Source organism: Oncorhynchus mykiss, chromosome 17 (genome assembly GCF_013265735.2).
Source record: "Oncorhynchus mykiss isolate Arlee chromosome 17, USDA_OmykA_1.1, whole genome shotgun sequence".
NCBI classification, from domain to species: Eukaryota; Metazoa; Chordata; class Actinopteri; order Salmoniformes; family Salmonidae; genus Oncorhynchus; species Oncorhynchus mykiss.
Window position 1 is genome coordinate 35,288,467 of NC_048581.1, and position 14,272 is coordinate 35,302,738.

A 14,272-nucleotide genomic window follows, 5' to 3' on the forward strand; every position below is an offset into this window, starting at 1 on the left:
ACAAATGTTTTCTTAATTTATATCGCCATAGATCAGCGTTCTTGGAAAACCAGAAAAATAGGAGTTATATTTTGGCGGTTACCGAAGTTAACTGGCTAACTCATTGATCTGTCTGTGAAATGTCACCCTGGTGGTTGATAAATATATTGAGTGGGGGGAAAATCTAAATTGTGAACTGGCCGTCATTGAACCAATTTACTAAACATTATGTTGTGACTTTTGATGATTATGGCTCGCATCCTTTGACACCTAGCTAATCGCAACCTCTACTTTCTTTTGTGCTAGGCTTTGCGGAGGGACAAGATTTTTAAAGACATGGACGTTTACGACCCCCAAACCCTCGGCTTCATGGTCTTTGGTGGATTCATGGTAGTCTCCGCCATCGGCATTGCTCTGGTCTCCACGCTCTCCATGAAGGAGACATCGTACGAGGAAGCCCTGGCCAAGCACCGCCATGAGCTGGGCAAGTCTGCCCAGACCCAGCTCTCTATGAAGAATAAGAAGAAGAAGGCATTGGAGAACAAAAGCAAAGCCAAGAAGAAGGAAGAGCGGCCCAACGGGGATCTCCCAGAACCGTTCGCAGAGTCCGCTAGCGAGCCCGAACCCGAACCTGAGCCCCTCGCTGCCCCCGAGCTTGAGCCTGAACCAGAGCCCATTGCTACACCGGATCCTGTCGTGGTCGCTTGTGCTGCCCCAGTGGCCGTAGAGGCTGCCGCTCCTTCCCCGAAAAAGAAGAAAAAGGTGGCTAAGGTGGCGCCGGCACCTGCCAAGCCTACCGTCGTCCCAGAGACCATCGCCAAGGAAGTGCCCGTCATGGTCGTGCCACCTGTGGCGATTGAGGTTGCCCCGGTGACTGCCGCACCCACTCCGGTGTCCAGTGACTCTCCCGCCGCACCCGTTGCCAAGGCAGAGGAGCTCAAGGCTGAGGCACCTGCTAAGAAGAAAAAATCCAAAGCAAAGGCTGAGCCAGGTTGGTAGTAAATAATTTGCTTTGATCACATATTTACTTTTGTTTATATGGTAACTCTTAATATAAAACTATTGCAATTCATGTACTCTATAAATGAGGTTTGGAGTCAATTCGAATGACATTTTTTTGTTTTAGTCATTTAGCAAACGCTCTTAACCAAAGCAACTTACAAGATCAATTAGGGTTAAGTGCCTTACTTCAGGGCGCAATGATAGATTTTTCACCTAGTTGGCTCGGATTTGAATCAGCGACCTTTCGGTTACTGGCCCAACGCTCTTTACCACTAGGATACTTGCCAAATTCAATTAAGTCAATTCAGGAAGTTAATTTAATATAAAATTTAGGAATGAAATAACTTAGCATGAATAGATTCCCCTTTTTATGTTAATCAAGAAGTCATTGAAAATAAATGCACTTTTTTTCAATTATTGAATTAGAAATTCAGTTATTTCTATTAGAAATTTACCCCAGCCCTGCTAACAACCTCTGCATTCCTAGAAGAAGTTGTTAGCTCAGTGTCTCTAGTGAAGCATTGGTATTATGATGAAAGGCCAATTGAAAGCAATGGGTTCTGGTTGTTGTTTAGACCCTATGTCATCTAAGCTGAACAAAAAATATAAACGCAGCATGTAAAGTGTTGGTTTCATGAGGAGAAATAAAAGATCTCAGAAATGTTCCATGAGCACAAAGCTTATTTCTCAAATTTTGTGCACAAATTTGTTTACATCACTGACAGTAAAGATTGTATCCTTATTGTTACACAGGTGCACCTTGTGCTGTGGACAGTAAAAGGCCACTCTAAAATATGCAGTTTTGTCACACGACACAATGCCACAGATGTCTCAAGTTGAGGGAGCATGCAATTGGCATGCTGACTGCAGGAATGTCCATGAGCTGTTGCCAGAGAATTGAATGTTAATTTCTCTACCATAAGCCGCCTCCAACTCCATTTTAGAGAATTTGGCAGTAAGTACATCCGCAGACCACCTGTAACTACGCCAACCTAGGACACTCGCATCTGGCTTCTTCACCTGCGGAATCATCAGAGGGGGGGCACCCATGGGGTAGCTTGCCCAGTCATGTGAAATGCATAGATTAGGGCCTAATGCATTTATTTAAATTGACTGATTTCTTTATATGAACTTTAACTCTGCAAAATCTTCGAAATTGTTGCGTTCTAATAATTTTGTTCAGAATAGAATTGAAGATCACATGGCCCTTCATTCTCCCAAGACCTCCCCCTCTAACCATCCCCAACTTATATTTTGTTTACTACTAGTCTACAGTAACTCATACAAGTAAGAAACAATCAAGTAATTAATCGAAGTTACAAACTGGTCATTCATCCAAGTAATAAAGTAAACCATCCAAGTTATAGAAAAGTGTGTTTATTATTCAATGTATGAACTAGTAAGTCATCCAAATGATAGGCAAGTAGTACATCCTGTAACCCCTGACATAGGGAACTCCCTGGCACACGTATCGCCCAACTCACTCTCTCTCCTTGTAGTGGTTGCTGCCGTCGACTCTGCTGATGCTCCCCTCCTCCTGCCATACAAGACTCTACTGTCTACTGTGAGCAGCATGACATTCAGCGAGGGAGAGGCCCAAAGGCTCATCAAAGTGCTCAGTGACAAGGCTGGCCTCGACTCCTGGCAACTGGTACAGTATTCCCATCCAGAATGACACTGACTGACACGCGCAAGCATTAAACAGTGGCCCGTGGCCAAGTCATTCCCTTTAGTAGAAATGCAGGCATACAGTGCATTCGGAAAGTATTCAGACCCATTGACTTTTTCAAATGTTATTTTACAGCCTTATTCTAAAATGTATTGAATACCTTTTTTTCCCCTCATCAATCTACACACAATACCCCATAATGACAAAGGGAAAATAGCTTTTTAGAAATGTTTGCAAAAAAAAACCCAAAACATAGCTGTACATAAGTATTCAGACTGAGACTTGAAATTGAGCTCAGGTGCACCCTGTTTCCATTGATCACCCTTGAGATGTTTCTACAACTTGGAATCCAACTGTGGTAATTTCAATTGATTGGACATGATTTGGAAAGGCACACACGTGTGTTATTAACCTTATTTTACATCTGAATTTGATCTCCTTCGATAAATCCACACAGCAAATCATTTTGCACCCCACCCTTTAATAAGGCCGCACAGTTGACAGTACATGTCGGAGCAAAAATGAAGCCAAAAAATGTCTGCTGGATTGTGTTGAGGCTGAGATCTGAGGAAGGGTACCAACACATTTCTGCAGCATTGAAGGTCCCAAAGAACACAGTGGCCTCCATTCTGAAATGGAAGAAGTTTGGAACCACCAAGACTCTTCCTAGAGTTGGCCGTCCGGCCAAACTGAGCAATTGAAGGGCCTTCGGGCAAGTAGGTGACCAAAAACCCGATGATCACTCTGATAGAGCTCTAGAGTTCCTCTGGGGGAGATTGAACTAACTTCCAGAAGGACAATTATCTCTGCAGCACTCCACCAGACAGGCCTTTATGGTGAAGTGGCCAGACGGAAGCCACTCCCCACTAAAAGGCACATGACCACTCGCTTGGAGTTTGCCAAAAGGCACCTAAAGGACTCTTAAGACCATGAGAAACAAGATTCAACTCTTTGGCCTGAATGTCAAGTGTCATGTCTGGAGGGAACCTGGCACCTTCCCTACTGTGAAACATGGTGGTGGCAGCATCATGCTGCGGGTATGTTTTTCAGCGGCAGGTTGCTTGGAGACTAGTCAGGATTGAAGGAAAGATGAATGGAGCACAGTACAGAGAGATCCTTGGTGAAAACCTGCTCCAGAGCGCTCAGGACCTCTGACTGGGGTGAAGGTTCACCTTCCAACAGGACAACAACCCTAAGCACACAGCCAAGACAATGCAGGAGTGGCTTCGGGGCAAGTTTCTAAATGTCCTTGAGTGGCCCAGATTTGAACCCGATCGAACATCTCTGGAGAGACCTGATAATTGCTGTGCAGCGACGCTCCCCATTCAACCTGACAGAGCTTGAGAGGAATGGGAGAAACTCCCCAAATACAGGTGTGCCAAGCTTGTAGCGTCATACCCAAGAAGAATCAAGGCTGTAATCGCTGCCAAAGTTGCTGTAATATTTACATTTGTTCATCTATAAACCTGTTTTTCCTTTGTCATTATGGGGTATTGTGTATAGATTGAGGGGGGGACAGGACAATTTAATCATTTTTAGACTAAGGCTAACGTAACAATGTGGAAAAAGTCTAGGAGTCTGAATACTTTCCGAATGCACTGTATACATGCATAAATAGAAAGGAACAGGCGTTTTCTGAGACAAGATTGAGAAACCTTGGCTACGGTTAAAATGACTCAGACATGATTGTACATGGAATATCTTTTGTCTGTCAAACTGTCATCACACACACTTCTAAACTGCAGAAGCCTGAATTAATTAAGCTTAGCAACATTTCAAGTAAAAACACTGTAGCCCCCCCCCCCCCCCCCCCCCCCCCCTAGCCTTTCACACTTGTTAACAAATTATTTTAATATTCTAAAGTAGAATTTTCCTAGTAGTTTTGGAAGCACCTTTTTTCCGGTATTTCCCAACTGAGAGATGATATTGGTTGTGTCCCAAATGGCACCCTATTCCCTATATAGTGCACTACTTTTGACCAGAGCCCTATGGCCCCTGGTCAAAAGTAATGCACTATATAGCAAATAGGTTGCTATTTGGGGTGTTATTCTCTGGCTTGTCTTAACATCAACTGTAGCCGATCAATGGTGGTCAACTTGTTGTATCTGTTGGTTAGGCCTCTCAGAAGGGGGATCCCACGGCTTCCCTGAAGAAACAGCTAGAGGAGAAGGAGAAGCAGTTGTCTTCCGAGCAGGAGGGCGTCTCCGCCGCCAAGAATCGACTGAGGGAGCTCACCAAGGTACAAGACCACGGGTTCAATAATATCTTGTTTTTCCTGAAGTGTACACAAGTCTAAAAACATTGGATTGGTGGAGGGATGGGCTACTGGGTACTTTCCACCTTTTTTTCTTATACCAGTAATGCCATTTCAAATCAGTGAAGGGCACACTTTGGGAGGAAGGAGAGATAATTGGTTAAACATCCTACTGACTTCCAGGCACAGGGTACAATATACACCTTATTCGACTAATGAAACCGCATGATGATACGTTGATGAATTTAATGAACTGTGTTAGTGCTGGGCTAGGTAGCATCTTAAACAGGTCTTGGCCTCAGTGCAGTAGGCCAGGATTTGGTAGCTGGTGCTTACAGTAACTATCTCCCTGGAGTATTTATGCCACTGGCTCACAATGTGCCTGTTGGAACACTCAGGAAGAGAAACAGATTAACAAACCCCAAAAAAGAGGCAGAACAAAAATGTGCACACCAGGACACCGACTTTAACTAAGTGTTTTTCGCTGATTTCACTAACGATCCCCAATGCCCACACAGGAGCTGAGCGCAGAGAAATCGAAGATGGCGAAGGTCGAGACCCGTCTGAGCTCAGAGCTGAGGGCTCACACTCAGGAGATAACTGCCCTCCAGGCTCGCATGCAGGCCTCCTACCAGGACCATGTGGCTGAGACCCAGCAGCTCAACCTCAAGGTCAGTTCACGACCCCATAAACGTCAGTGTCGTGTTCAGGTGGAGTGATAAAACGTACTGAACAGTCCTGACAGAAATGCAATGAATAGAGCTAACTTGAGTCCTGACTCCACATCAGAGGCATGTCTGTTCTACTCAGTGTTTCCATCTGAACGTTCCACAATGTTCCTGTGCTTGACTGAATATGGAGCTGCTGCTACCACCATTTCCTTTTTGTGTGATATTGACAGCAGCTTCTGAATTTGACAGTAATAACATATTGGTACCCTTAGGTAAAAATTTGTTGGACTTTTTTTTTATAAAAGTACAAGGCAGATGAGATGAGAAACTATGAACTGTCTGCAAAAAAAATGTATGTAAATGATTTTTGCCAACACCTCCATACAGATAGTGAGCCTGCAGGAGCAGCTGGACAATGGCCCAGTCGCTCAGCTGGCCCGCTTGCAGCAGGAGAACTCTATCCTGAGAGACGCCCTCAATCAGGCCACCAGCCAGGCCGAGAGCAGGTAGATGGGGAAATTAACAATACAACTCCTATTCTCTATTCTATGGTGAAATCTGAGTCTTGTTCAGTGTGCACCCAATGTAAACAAATTGAGTAAAATGGGGTGGAACTACCTGGACTTTTCCCAATAAGAAATTACATTTTTCTTTTTAGTTACACAATATAATGAGGTATAAGTGGGTGTATTGGCTGGCTGGATGGATAAATAATTCATTCTAGCTTGTACAGACATGGTAAAGCGACTCCACAAGTGAGCATGATTTATCTAGCATTTTCAATATGTATCACAATTTGCTTAGCATGCCATTTCATTTTAAGTATTAACATAATGCAGAAATGAAACACGCCTAAAGAGCTTAAATTATGTCCATTCTTGGACACCAGCAACTGAGACATATGCAAAACTGTCCTAGCCACACTCCAATTCATCAAGTCTGACAAGTCCCTCTCTGTTCTCTTTCCCCCTCCAGGCAGAACGCGGAGCTGGCCAAGCTGAGGCAGGACTGTGTTCGTCTGAACCGTGACCTGGGCGAGAGGACAGAAGCCCTGCAGGCTGACGATGAGCACAGGAAGGCTCTGGAGGCCAAAGTGTCAGCTTCTGCGGAGAAACTTGCCCAGTTCAAGGTGAGTGGAGTAGGGTGAAGTTGCCCCCCCCCCCCCCCCCAAAAAAAAATCTCCACTGCACCTAAGTGACCTACAACCTTTGATTTGATCCAACCACAATGGAGAACCACAGTTGAGCAAGAGGTGTGGCCTTGCATTCCTCCTGTTTTATCTTGTTTAGTTGGAAAAAAGTATGCATTGTACGATTTAAAAGTCGGAGTGCAAAACGTATGATGTATGTATCAACACGGCATCATGATTTGGGCCCAAAATGAAAACCTTGGCTTTAGTCAATTCAGTTCACCTGCATCTGTGCACTGCTTGTCCAGTAGTGGACTACATGGGTGGCAATTAATTTGGGACTAAGGTCAGTCAGTTTTTCAAATCTAGAACAGATGTGGACAACTGAGGCGTGTTCAAGTAGGGAGAACATTTGAATGAAATATGGAGGTAATGCCTAAAATGTGTTGCATAATTACAGATAGTTTTGTTTTTATTCTGTTTTGCTACAGTGTGCCTTAGACGTATGAATAAAGTTGGTTTTAGAATGGAGACAAAATATTTTTCACTTATCGTGTTTCTATACTCCGTTGCAAAATTATAGCTTTGATTCTAGTCTGTTTGTGCTTTTGTCAACTCCTGTCGATGTAATGTCAAACAGCTGAGTTGACTGAGCATGCACAGACTGACATCCAGGCTACCAACTAATCTACAACTATTACAAACTACTTAACCCCCTAGAGTCGATTTCCGCAATAACACTTGTCATAATATGCCCTAACAGCTGGCATAACTTGTCAAAATACGGTCATAACACTATCATTACCCATATTTTTACACTTGTTGAGGCGTATATTGCGTTATTTTAGGGCTGGTTATGACACCTAATTAAGTGTCAACGTTTCTGCCAATAAGTTTCATTTCATTTGAAAGTTTGTTAAATCCTTTTTTGTTGTAATGAATACTTTAGTCACACTTTTTTTTTTTTTCTTACTTTAAACAACTTGTAGAAAATAAAGTATGACACTGTCACTGAAAATAAAGTATGACACTGTCATGAAATATTATGACCGTCCTGTCACTTTACTTGGATGAAGAAAATACACTGACGCAGCATTATGACCGTCAATCATATAAGCCAGATAGGCCTATTACATACATGACCGTATGTCAAAAAGAGGGTGTCTTGTCCTACATCAATGTGTGCCGTTACAATGTTAATTTAGTATTGTACATTTATTTAAAACTTGTTTATATAACAAACGTGCTGTTGACATGTATGGTGTAATGGAATGTTTTGCCTTGGTTTTGTGGTTTTGTGGGTTGTGACACTCTTATGTAGGTGTCATAACCAGCCATAAAACAACGCAATGTATTGTGTCACATCAGGGCTATGTGTTATGACCATATTATAACAGTATGGCATGTAATGTCAGCTGTTATGACATATTATACAACGGGTGTGTCTAATGATGATTGGTTAAAACTGCATTTCAGCCGGTGTCTATTCCACAAGTTGTTACGGGTTAAATCTGATGTGTAAATGCATATTTACTCTGTTCCATCTGACTGCACAATCCAATGTCTCATCACCCTACCCAGGCTATTTATAAACTTGATCTCCACTATAAAAAGCATCTAAATATTATCTCTCCTTTCTTTTAGGCTAGAACTTTCACTAGGTGTGTCGTTGGCGCATGATAGGATGGAAAGGTTCCGCTTTCTCCGTTGACATCTTAACATTACAAATTATTCCACAATGCTGACGATGGATTAGCTCCTATAGATGTATTATCACCTAGGTCTGCAAATATTGAGGCGGCTTATTCTAATGCTTACCCTATAATAATACACAGCTCATTGCGCACGTTACACGTCATGAAATATGTTGTGGCAGAAAGACGGTAGTCTACAATTTGCTAAATAGAAGCCGATTTGAATGAACATGAAATTGATGTCAATATGATTGAACAGTTTTAGATACACCCATCTAGTACAGAGTCGGACCCACATTTGACCTCCAGAAAGACCCGAGTTCTGGATTCTACATTCGGAAATGTTCCACAGGGATGTTGGTCCATGCTGACGCGATGGCATCGTGTAGTTGCTGCAGTTTGGACGGCGGTCCACCACCACCACCAGTCTGTACCGTTGACACCAGGCAGGTTGGCGCCACTGTTGTACCGCACCGTTATTTGTCTGTTTATGGCCCGCCTGTTAGTTTGCAAGATTATTTCAATTTGACCTCTCATCAACTAGAGCTATTTTCGCCCACAGGACGTTTTTTGTTTGTCTTACCATTCTCGGGAAACCCTAGACACTGTCGTGTGTGTGTGTGTGTGTGTGTGAAAAGCCCAGGAGGATGGACGTTTCTGAGATCCTGGATCCGGCGTGCCTGGCACCGAAGATCATACCACGCTCAAAGTCGATTAGGTCACTCGTTTTGCCCAGTCTAACATTCAATCGAACCGTAACTGAATGCCTCTATGTCTGCCTGCTCTATATAGCAAGCCACGGCCACGTCACTCCCTGAATAGTTACGATTAGCTTAGCCTTAAGATGTTTTTGGGAAACCGGGCCCAGGTCAAACAGTGGGTTATTCCAGAAAGCAGGTATATTAGCCAGCTAACTTTGCTAAGCAACCACAAATAACTTTTTTGAATTCCTGGTTGATTAAGAAATCTAAGAATGTATATTGGTTGTTGCTGTCAAGTATTTTAAGACTATATTTCTCAATGATTAAGGTATTTCAAGGCGTTTAAGGCTAACTCATTGATACAGCTTTCTGGAATGTCTAAGATAAGGAATATGCATGCATAATAGATTCATTGCACATGATGATAAGCTGTTGCCGTGCTCATCCACAGGCGTGCCAAGCGGAGAGCGAGCAGGCCTGGCAGCAGAGGCTGGAGGTGGTGAGCCAGAAGCTCCAGAAGTCCCAGGACACCAGCAACACCATGCAGGCCCAATTAGACCAGGCTCAACAGGAGGCCAAAGCCTTCGCCGGTCAGTGGACCCCACCTCTCACTGGTTACATACCTTGACCACATGATAACGTGCTAGTCTCACTAATCCAGTCACTCTAATCTCTATTTTAACCATCACAGGAAAACCCTTGCACTAAGTGGGAGAGATGTCCCTTCCACACAGCTATGTTCCCGATACCTTATTTAGATTTGCTTTTAGATTTAGATTCATACTCTACTCGTCGGCAAATTTCTTATTTTTTTGTCCTTTGTGTGGATTTATAAAAATGTGTGACTAGGCTCTGGCTTTGAATTGAATAAAACTTTGATCTCCACAGAGCTCCAGCAGCGCATGGCCACCACGGAGGCCGAGCTGAAGGACCTGAAGGCCCAACAGGCAGTAGTGTCAGCTGTGGAGGAGGCCGCCAAGGAGCAGGTTGCCCCACTGGAGTCTCCCATAGAACCTCCCCCCGAGGAGCAGGAGACTGTGACGGAAGGTGTTACCGAGACCCCCACTGCCACCAATGTAATCTCCAAGGGCCTATTTTTTTTTTCTTTCTCTCAGCTGCAAATAGTTTAGGCAGTAGACCAAATTCCAAATCAACCCCTAAGCAGTCTTGTAGATCGGAAATTATTTCGATTGGTGCAAGCAAGATGGCAGACATTCAACCTGTCAGAGTACAGGTGGAGCTGAACCCATAGGTGGAGCTGAACCCATATTGCTTACAATTCCAATACTTTCAGATCAACCTGTTTTGTCAAATCTCAGGGGCCTCATTTATCAAAGGTGCATGCACACAAAAAAGACTCTGAGCCTTGCGTGCGCCAGTTTTCCCGCGAAGGTTGGTATTTATCTATTCTTGAAATTTGGACAAAAGTGTGCGCATCTCTACTCAAATCTCAGATCATGAGTATTTACAACTTAAGTTAAGCCAATCAGAAATACTATCAGATCCCCAAAAGGCATATTTACAAGCCGACATTTGCGCACAGGCCAGGTAGGTAGCCTGGGGCTACTTCTATGTGTAATCAGGTGTGTGTCCTTACTCAAGATTGCAAATCCTAGAATCTCGACATATGCCAGAATTTAGTATGACTTTTACTCACGGTTCATAAATGAGGCAGCTTGGACCCTAAACTCTTATGCTAAAAGCCTGTAGACCACCTATCAGTCTACATTGTTTAACATTTTTAATACTCTGCCATTTTGTAAAGTCATTGATAGTCCTAAATAAGTCTATATAACACACTGTCGTTGCTATAATCTTAATATCACAAACAACTTGAGTTATAACCAGTTTTAGGAGGGCATGCCATTTTGTTTTTCTCCCATTGCCCCTCCTCCCGACTGTAGGGCTCCTCCTCCTCCCGACAGTAGGGCTGCTCCCCTCCTCCTCCTCCCGACAGTAGGGCTGCTCCCCTCCTCCCCCTCCCGACAGTAGGGCTGCTCCCCCTCCCGACTGTAGGGCTGCTCCCCCTCCCGACTGTAGGGCTGCTCCCCCTCTTCCTCCCCACAGTTTGAGGTGCCGTGCCCAGTTGATAATCACCCTGATAATTGCCTCTTCTGAACCTAAACTCAGTGGAGGCTGCTGAGGGGAGGACAGCTCATAATAATGGCTGCAATGGAGTGGTATCAACCACATGGAAACCACGTCTTTTTTGTGTTTGATACCATTCCATTGACTCCATCCCATCCATTTATTATGAGCCGTCCTCCCCTCAGCAGCCTCCACTGCCTAAACTATACCAACGCTAACTTCAAACATAACAGATTATATAAATGAAGTAAAGTATGATGTGGGAGAATGATTGAGTTGATGAGCGAGGGGAAGTGAACAATGCACCAATTGTCAATGAAGAACAGGACGGGCCTTTCTATTGCATTGATATATTCTAATTATAATCTCAAAATGCTATGTACCCAATATCAGTCCACCGAATCCAAGCAGCCTTTATCGGTCTCCTCTGGTCTTCTTGGAGTACACAGTTGGTGCGTTCGTAATTTACAATGGCAAGAAGACCAAGAATGGCTGCACATGCTGCGTTAGCAGTGCTACAAAATCTGAAAATATTTATGGTGTGGAAGAAATGAATCATCACGTGTCTGATTATTCTTCTAATTCTGAGCTTCAGCCTGAACCTACACCTCAGACGCCTAAGCGTAAAAAAATCCAGAATTGTGCGCGCTGAACAGGTGTCCGCGCCACCACCAAATCAAGCGGTGAGACAGGAGAGGTTAAGGGACCACACCACACCCACAGTGCTACGGGCCGATTTATCAGCATAAATGTAAACACTGAGGGCATATCCCTTACATCGCAAGCAAAAAACATTATATTCATTATTTTGCCATTTATTTCTTGCTGATTTTGACTTTATCAAGCACACATGGCGCTAATGATTAGGCTATGATGTGTTTATAATTTGAAGCAAGTTTTGATGAACGTGCGTCTAGGTGTTTGGGTTATTTCATTTTTTTGTTATAAAAAGAAGCTGTTAACGCCTTCCAACACATGCTTTCCGTTTCATAGTTGGCACTCCACAAATAAAATTGATTTGACTTTTTTAAAAATGATACACACAGTTTACCTACAGTAACATAAAAAAATTCTATTTTGTTATAAAAATGTGTTGTAATGTTACATATGGCCTTCATTAACTTTTTTGTTGCATATACTGTATATGAAATGTATTAATTACATTGTTAGAATGACTGCTCGTTAGCTTGAAGGGGGGGTTCCTCGTGGCCCAGCGGTTCTAGTGTTACACCGCACATCATGCTCAGAAGTTTAGTCTATCCATCTTGTTTCTAAACAGGGTGACAACTACGCTGAGGTTGAAGAGCTAAAGAACCGGTACGTTGAGTCATATTTCTGTTTGATACCATGTATCAAATCTCCGTATCCAACTTTCTCTACCGAATGGGGATATTTATTTCTCTCCCTCTTTCAGTCTGATAACCAAAGAAGGTCAGGTGGCCGTTCTAGAAGAGGAGCTCCAACAGCTGAAGGTTGAACTGGAGCTGGTGAAATCTTCCCAGACTGAGGATCCACAGGTCAACGGGTATGTTCACTTTTACTGGGACACCATGTAGCCTGGGGTTGGTTTAGCCAAGTGGTTAGCGCCGCGGTCCTCAGCGCATGTGTACAACCGCGTCCTTGTGGGTTCCAATTCCGCTCCCCACTGCTATTATTACACATCTTGTCTCATCTCACTTAGCTGTCTCTAACTATGCTACAGTCTCTGTTCTACAAAAGTTGGAATTCCCACTCTTCGGGAAATAAAGTTTACTGGTGCTTTATCGACATATGTAGACCAATAAATGAACAAATGGGAAGGATCCCTGCCCAAAATCAAAAACAATCAAATCTGGTCAAGAACCTGAAGTCGTAATCACTCCATAAAATGTTTAAAAACATTCGGTCAGTGTGAAGGAAGAGGAGCAATCGCCTGTTGAAGAACAGCATGTGCAGATAGACAATACGGCAGAGATCGAACTCTTACAGAACAGTTATGGGAGGAATCTGCTATAATACTATTATGAACTATTCACTTTACTTAGCCGTTACGCACAAATCTCCAATGACAAACCTATTATTCAATTATTGGCCCTCTACGGACAAAGTACTGCCTGTGTTTGTTAATTGGTCAATTTATCATTGACTAGACAGTAAGTTCACTCACTTGGTGTCCCAAGTCCGAAGAATGAAACCAGGGCAGTGTTCAGTAGAACACAATGTTGTGTAATGTTCAGATAGTAACACTATGTACACGCAAAGGATAAGAAATCACATCTGCTCTATTCATTACAATTCTATTTGCCACAACATTTGCCTAGTTTTGGCCCTCTAGGACAATAATTGATTAGCCCTGTCTACTATGTAGTACTTTAAATAAGTCTGTCTTACTGTATCACAACCTAACTCAGTTTTCCCATGTCAGCCTTAAGGAAAAGGAGAGCATCGTGACGTCCCTCGAAGAGCAACTGCAGACATTAAGAGCCAAGATGGAGGTGAAGATCACTGGTGCTGTAAATTAGCAAACCTGTTGGCAACTTTCGAGTTCAAATTCAACATTGCTCTCTTTCAATCCTATATTTGTCTATGTACTTACTATATGTTCCATACCAGGTCTCTCATGGGACAAATTTATTATCAAGTTATTTGAATTGTATTGAATCTGTTGTGCAGGTGGAGAGCACAGCAGACATGGAGCAGCTTCAGAGCAGTCTGAAGGAGAGGGAGAGCCAGGTGGCCTCGTTAGAGGAAGAGCTCAAACAGCTGAGAGAGGAGCAAGGGAAGAGTGCAAATGCTGTAAGTCTTCTATTCTCTCCTGTGTATGCGCACAAGTGTGTGTGTGCTTGGTGTTAAGACTTACTGTTTAAGGTTTAGTCTTACTCTGTAAAATGTAGGTTTTATATATGTGCTTTTGTCAGATGAAAAACGTAGCCATTGGCATCTTGAACAATGCATATTCTTTCAATTCCCTAACACAGGAGTCCGGAAGTGAGACTGAAGCCGAACAGCCATTTGAATGGTACGTGTCCATTCCTAAGTCTTTAAGCACTTGAGGTGTATTATTTGACCCCATAGTGCATGCATCGAATGAGCAGGGTTGGGGGTC

General features: G+C 43.3%; 1 protein-coding gene across 5 annotated transcripts in view; it reads left to right on the plus strand.

Annotated features, from left to right (window-relative positions):
* The window catches only part of rrbp1b (ribosome binding protein 1b), a 31,821-nt gene that overhangs the window by 8,471 nt on the left and 9,078 nt on the right, over positions 1-14,272 (plus strand). For all 5 annotated transcript variants that reach the window (XM_036949791.1, XM_036949792.1, XM_021568310.2 and 2 more), the window contains exons 2-14: positions 286-970; positions 2,481-2,632; positions 4,767-4,889; positions 5,423-5,575; positions 5,963-6,081; positions 6,551-6,704; positions 9,551-9,689; positions 9,988-10,175; positions 12,467-12,504; positions 12,602-12,712; positions 13,592-13,661; positions 13,840-13,962; positions 14,145-14,185. In XM_036949791.1, the coding sequence (XP_036805686.1) occupies positions 316-970; positions 2,481-2,632; positions 4,767-4,889; positions 5,423-5,575; positions 5,963-6,081; positions 6,551-6,704; positions 9,551-9,689; positions 9,988-10,175; positions 12,467-12,504; positions 12,602-12,712; positions 13,592-13,661; positions 13,840-13,962; positions 14,145-14,185 (2,066 nt within the window). In that variant the 5' untranslated portion in view covers positions 286-315. The remainder of the gene's footprint in view (positions 1-285; positions 971-2,480; positions 2,633-4,766; positions 4,890-5,422; positions 5,576-5,962; positions 6,082-6,550; positions 6,705-9,550; positions 9,690-9,987; positions 10,176-12,466; positions 12,505-12,601; positions 12,713-13,591; positions 13,662-13,839; positions 13,963-14,144; positions 14,186-14,272) is intronic.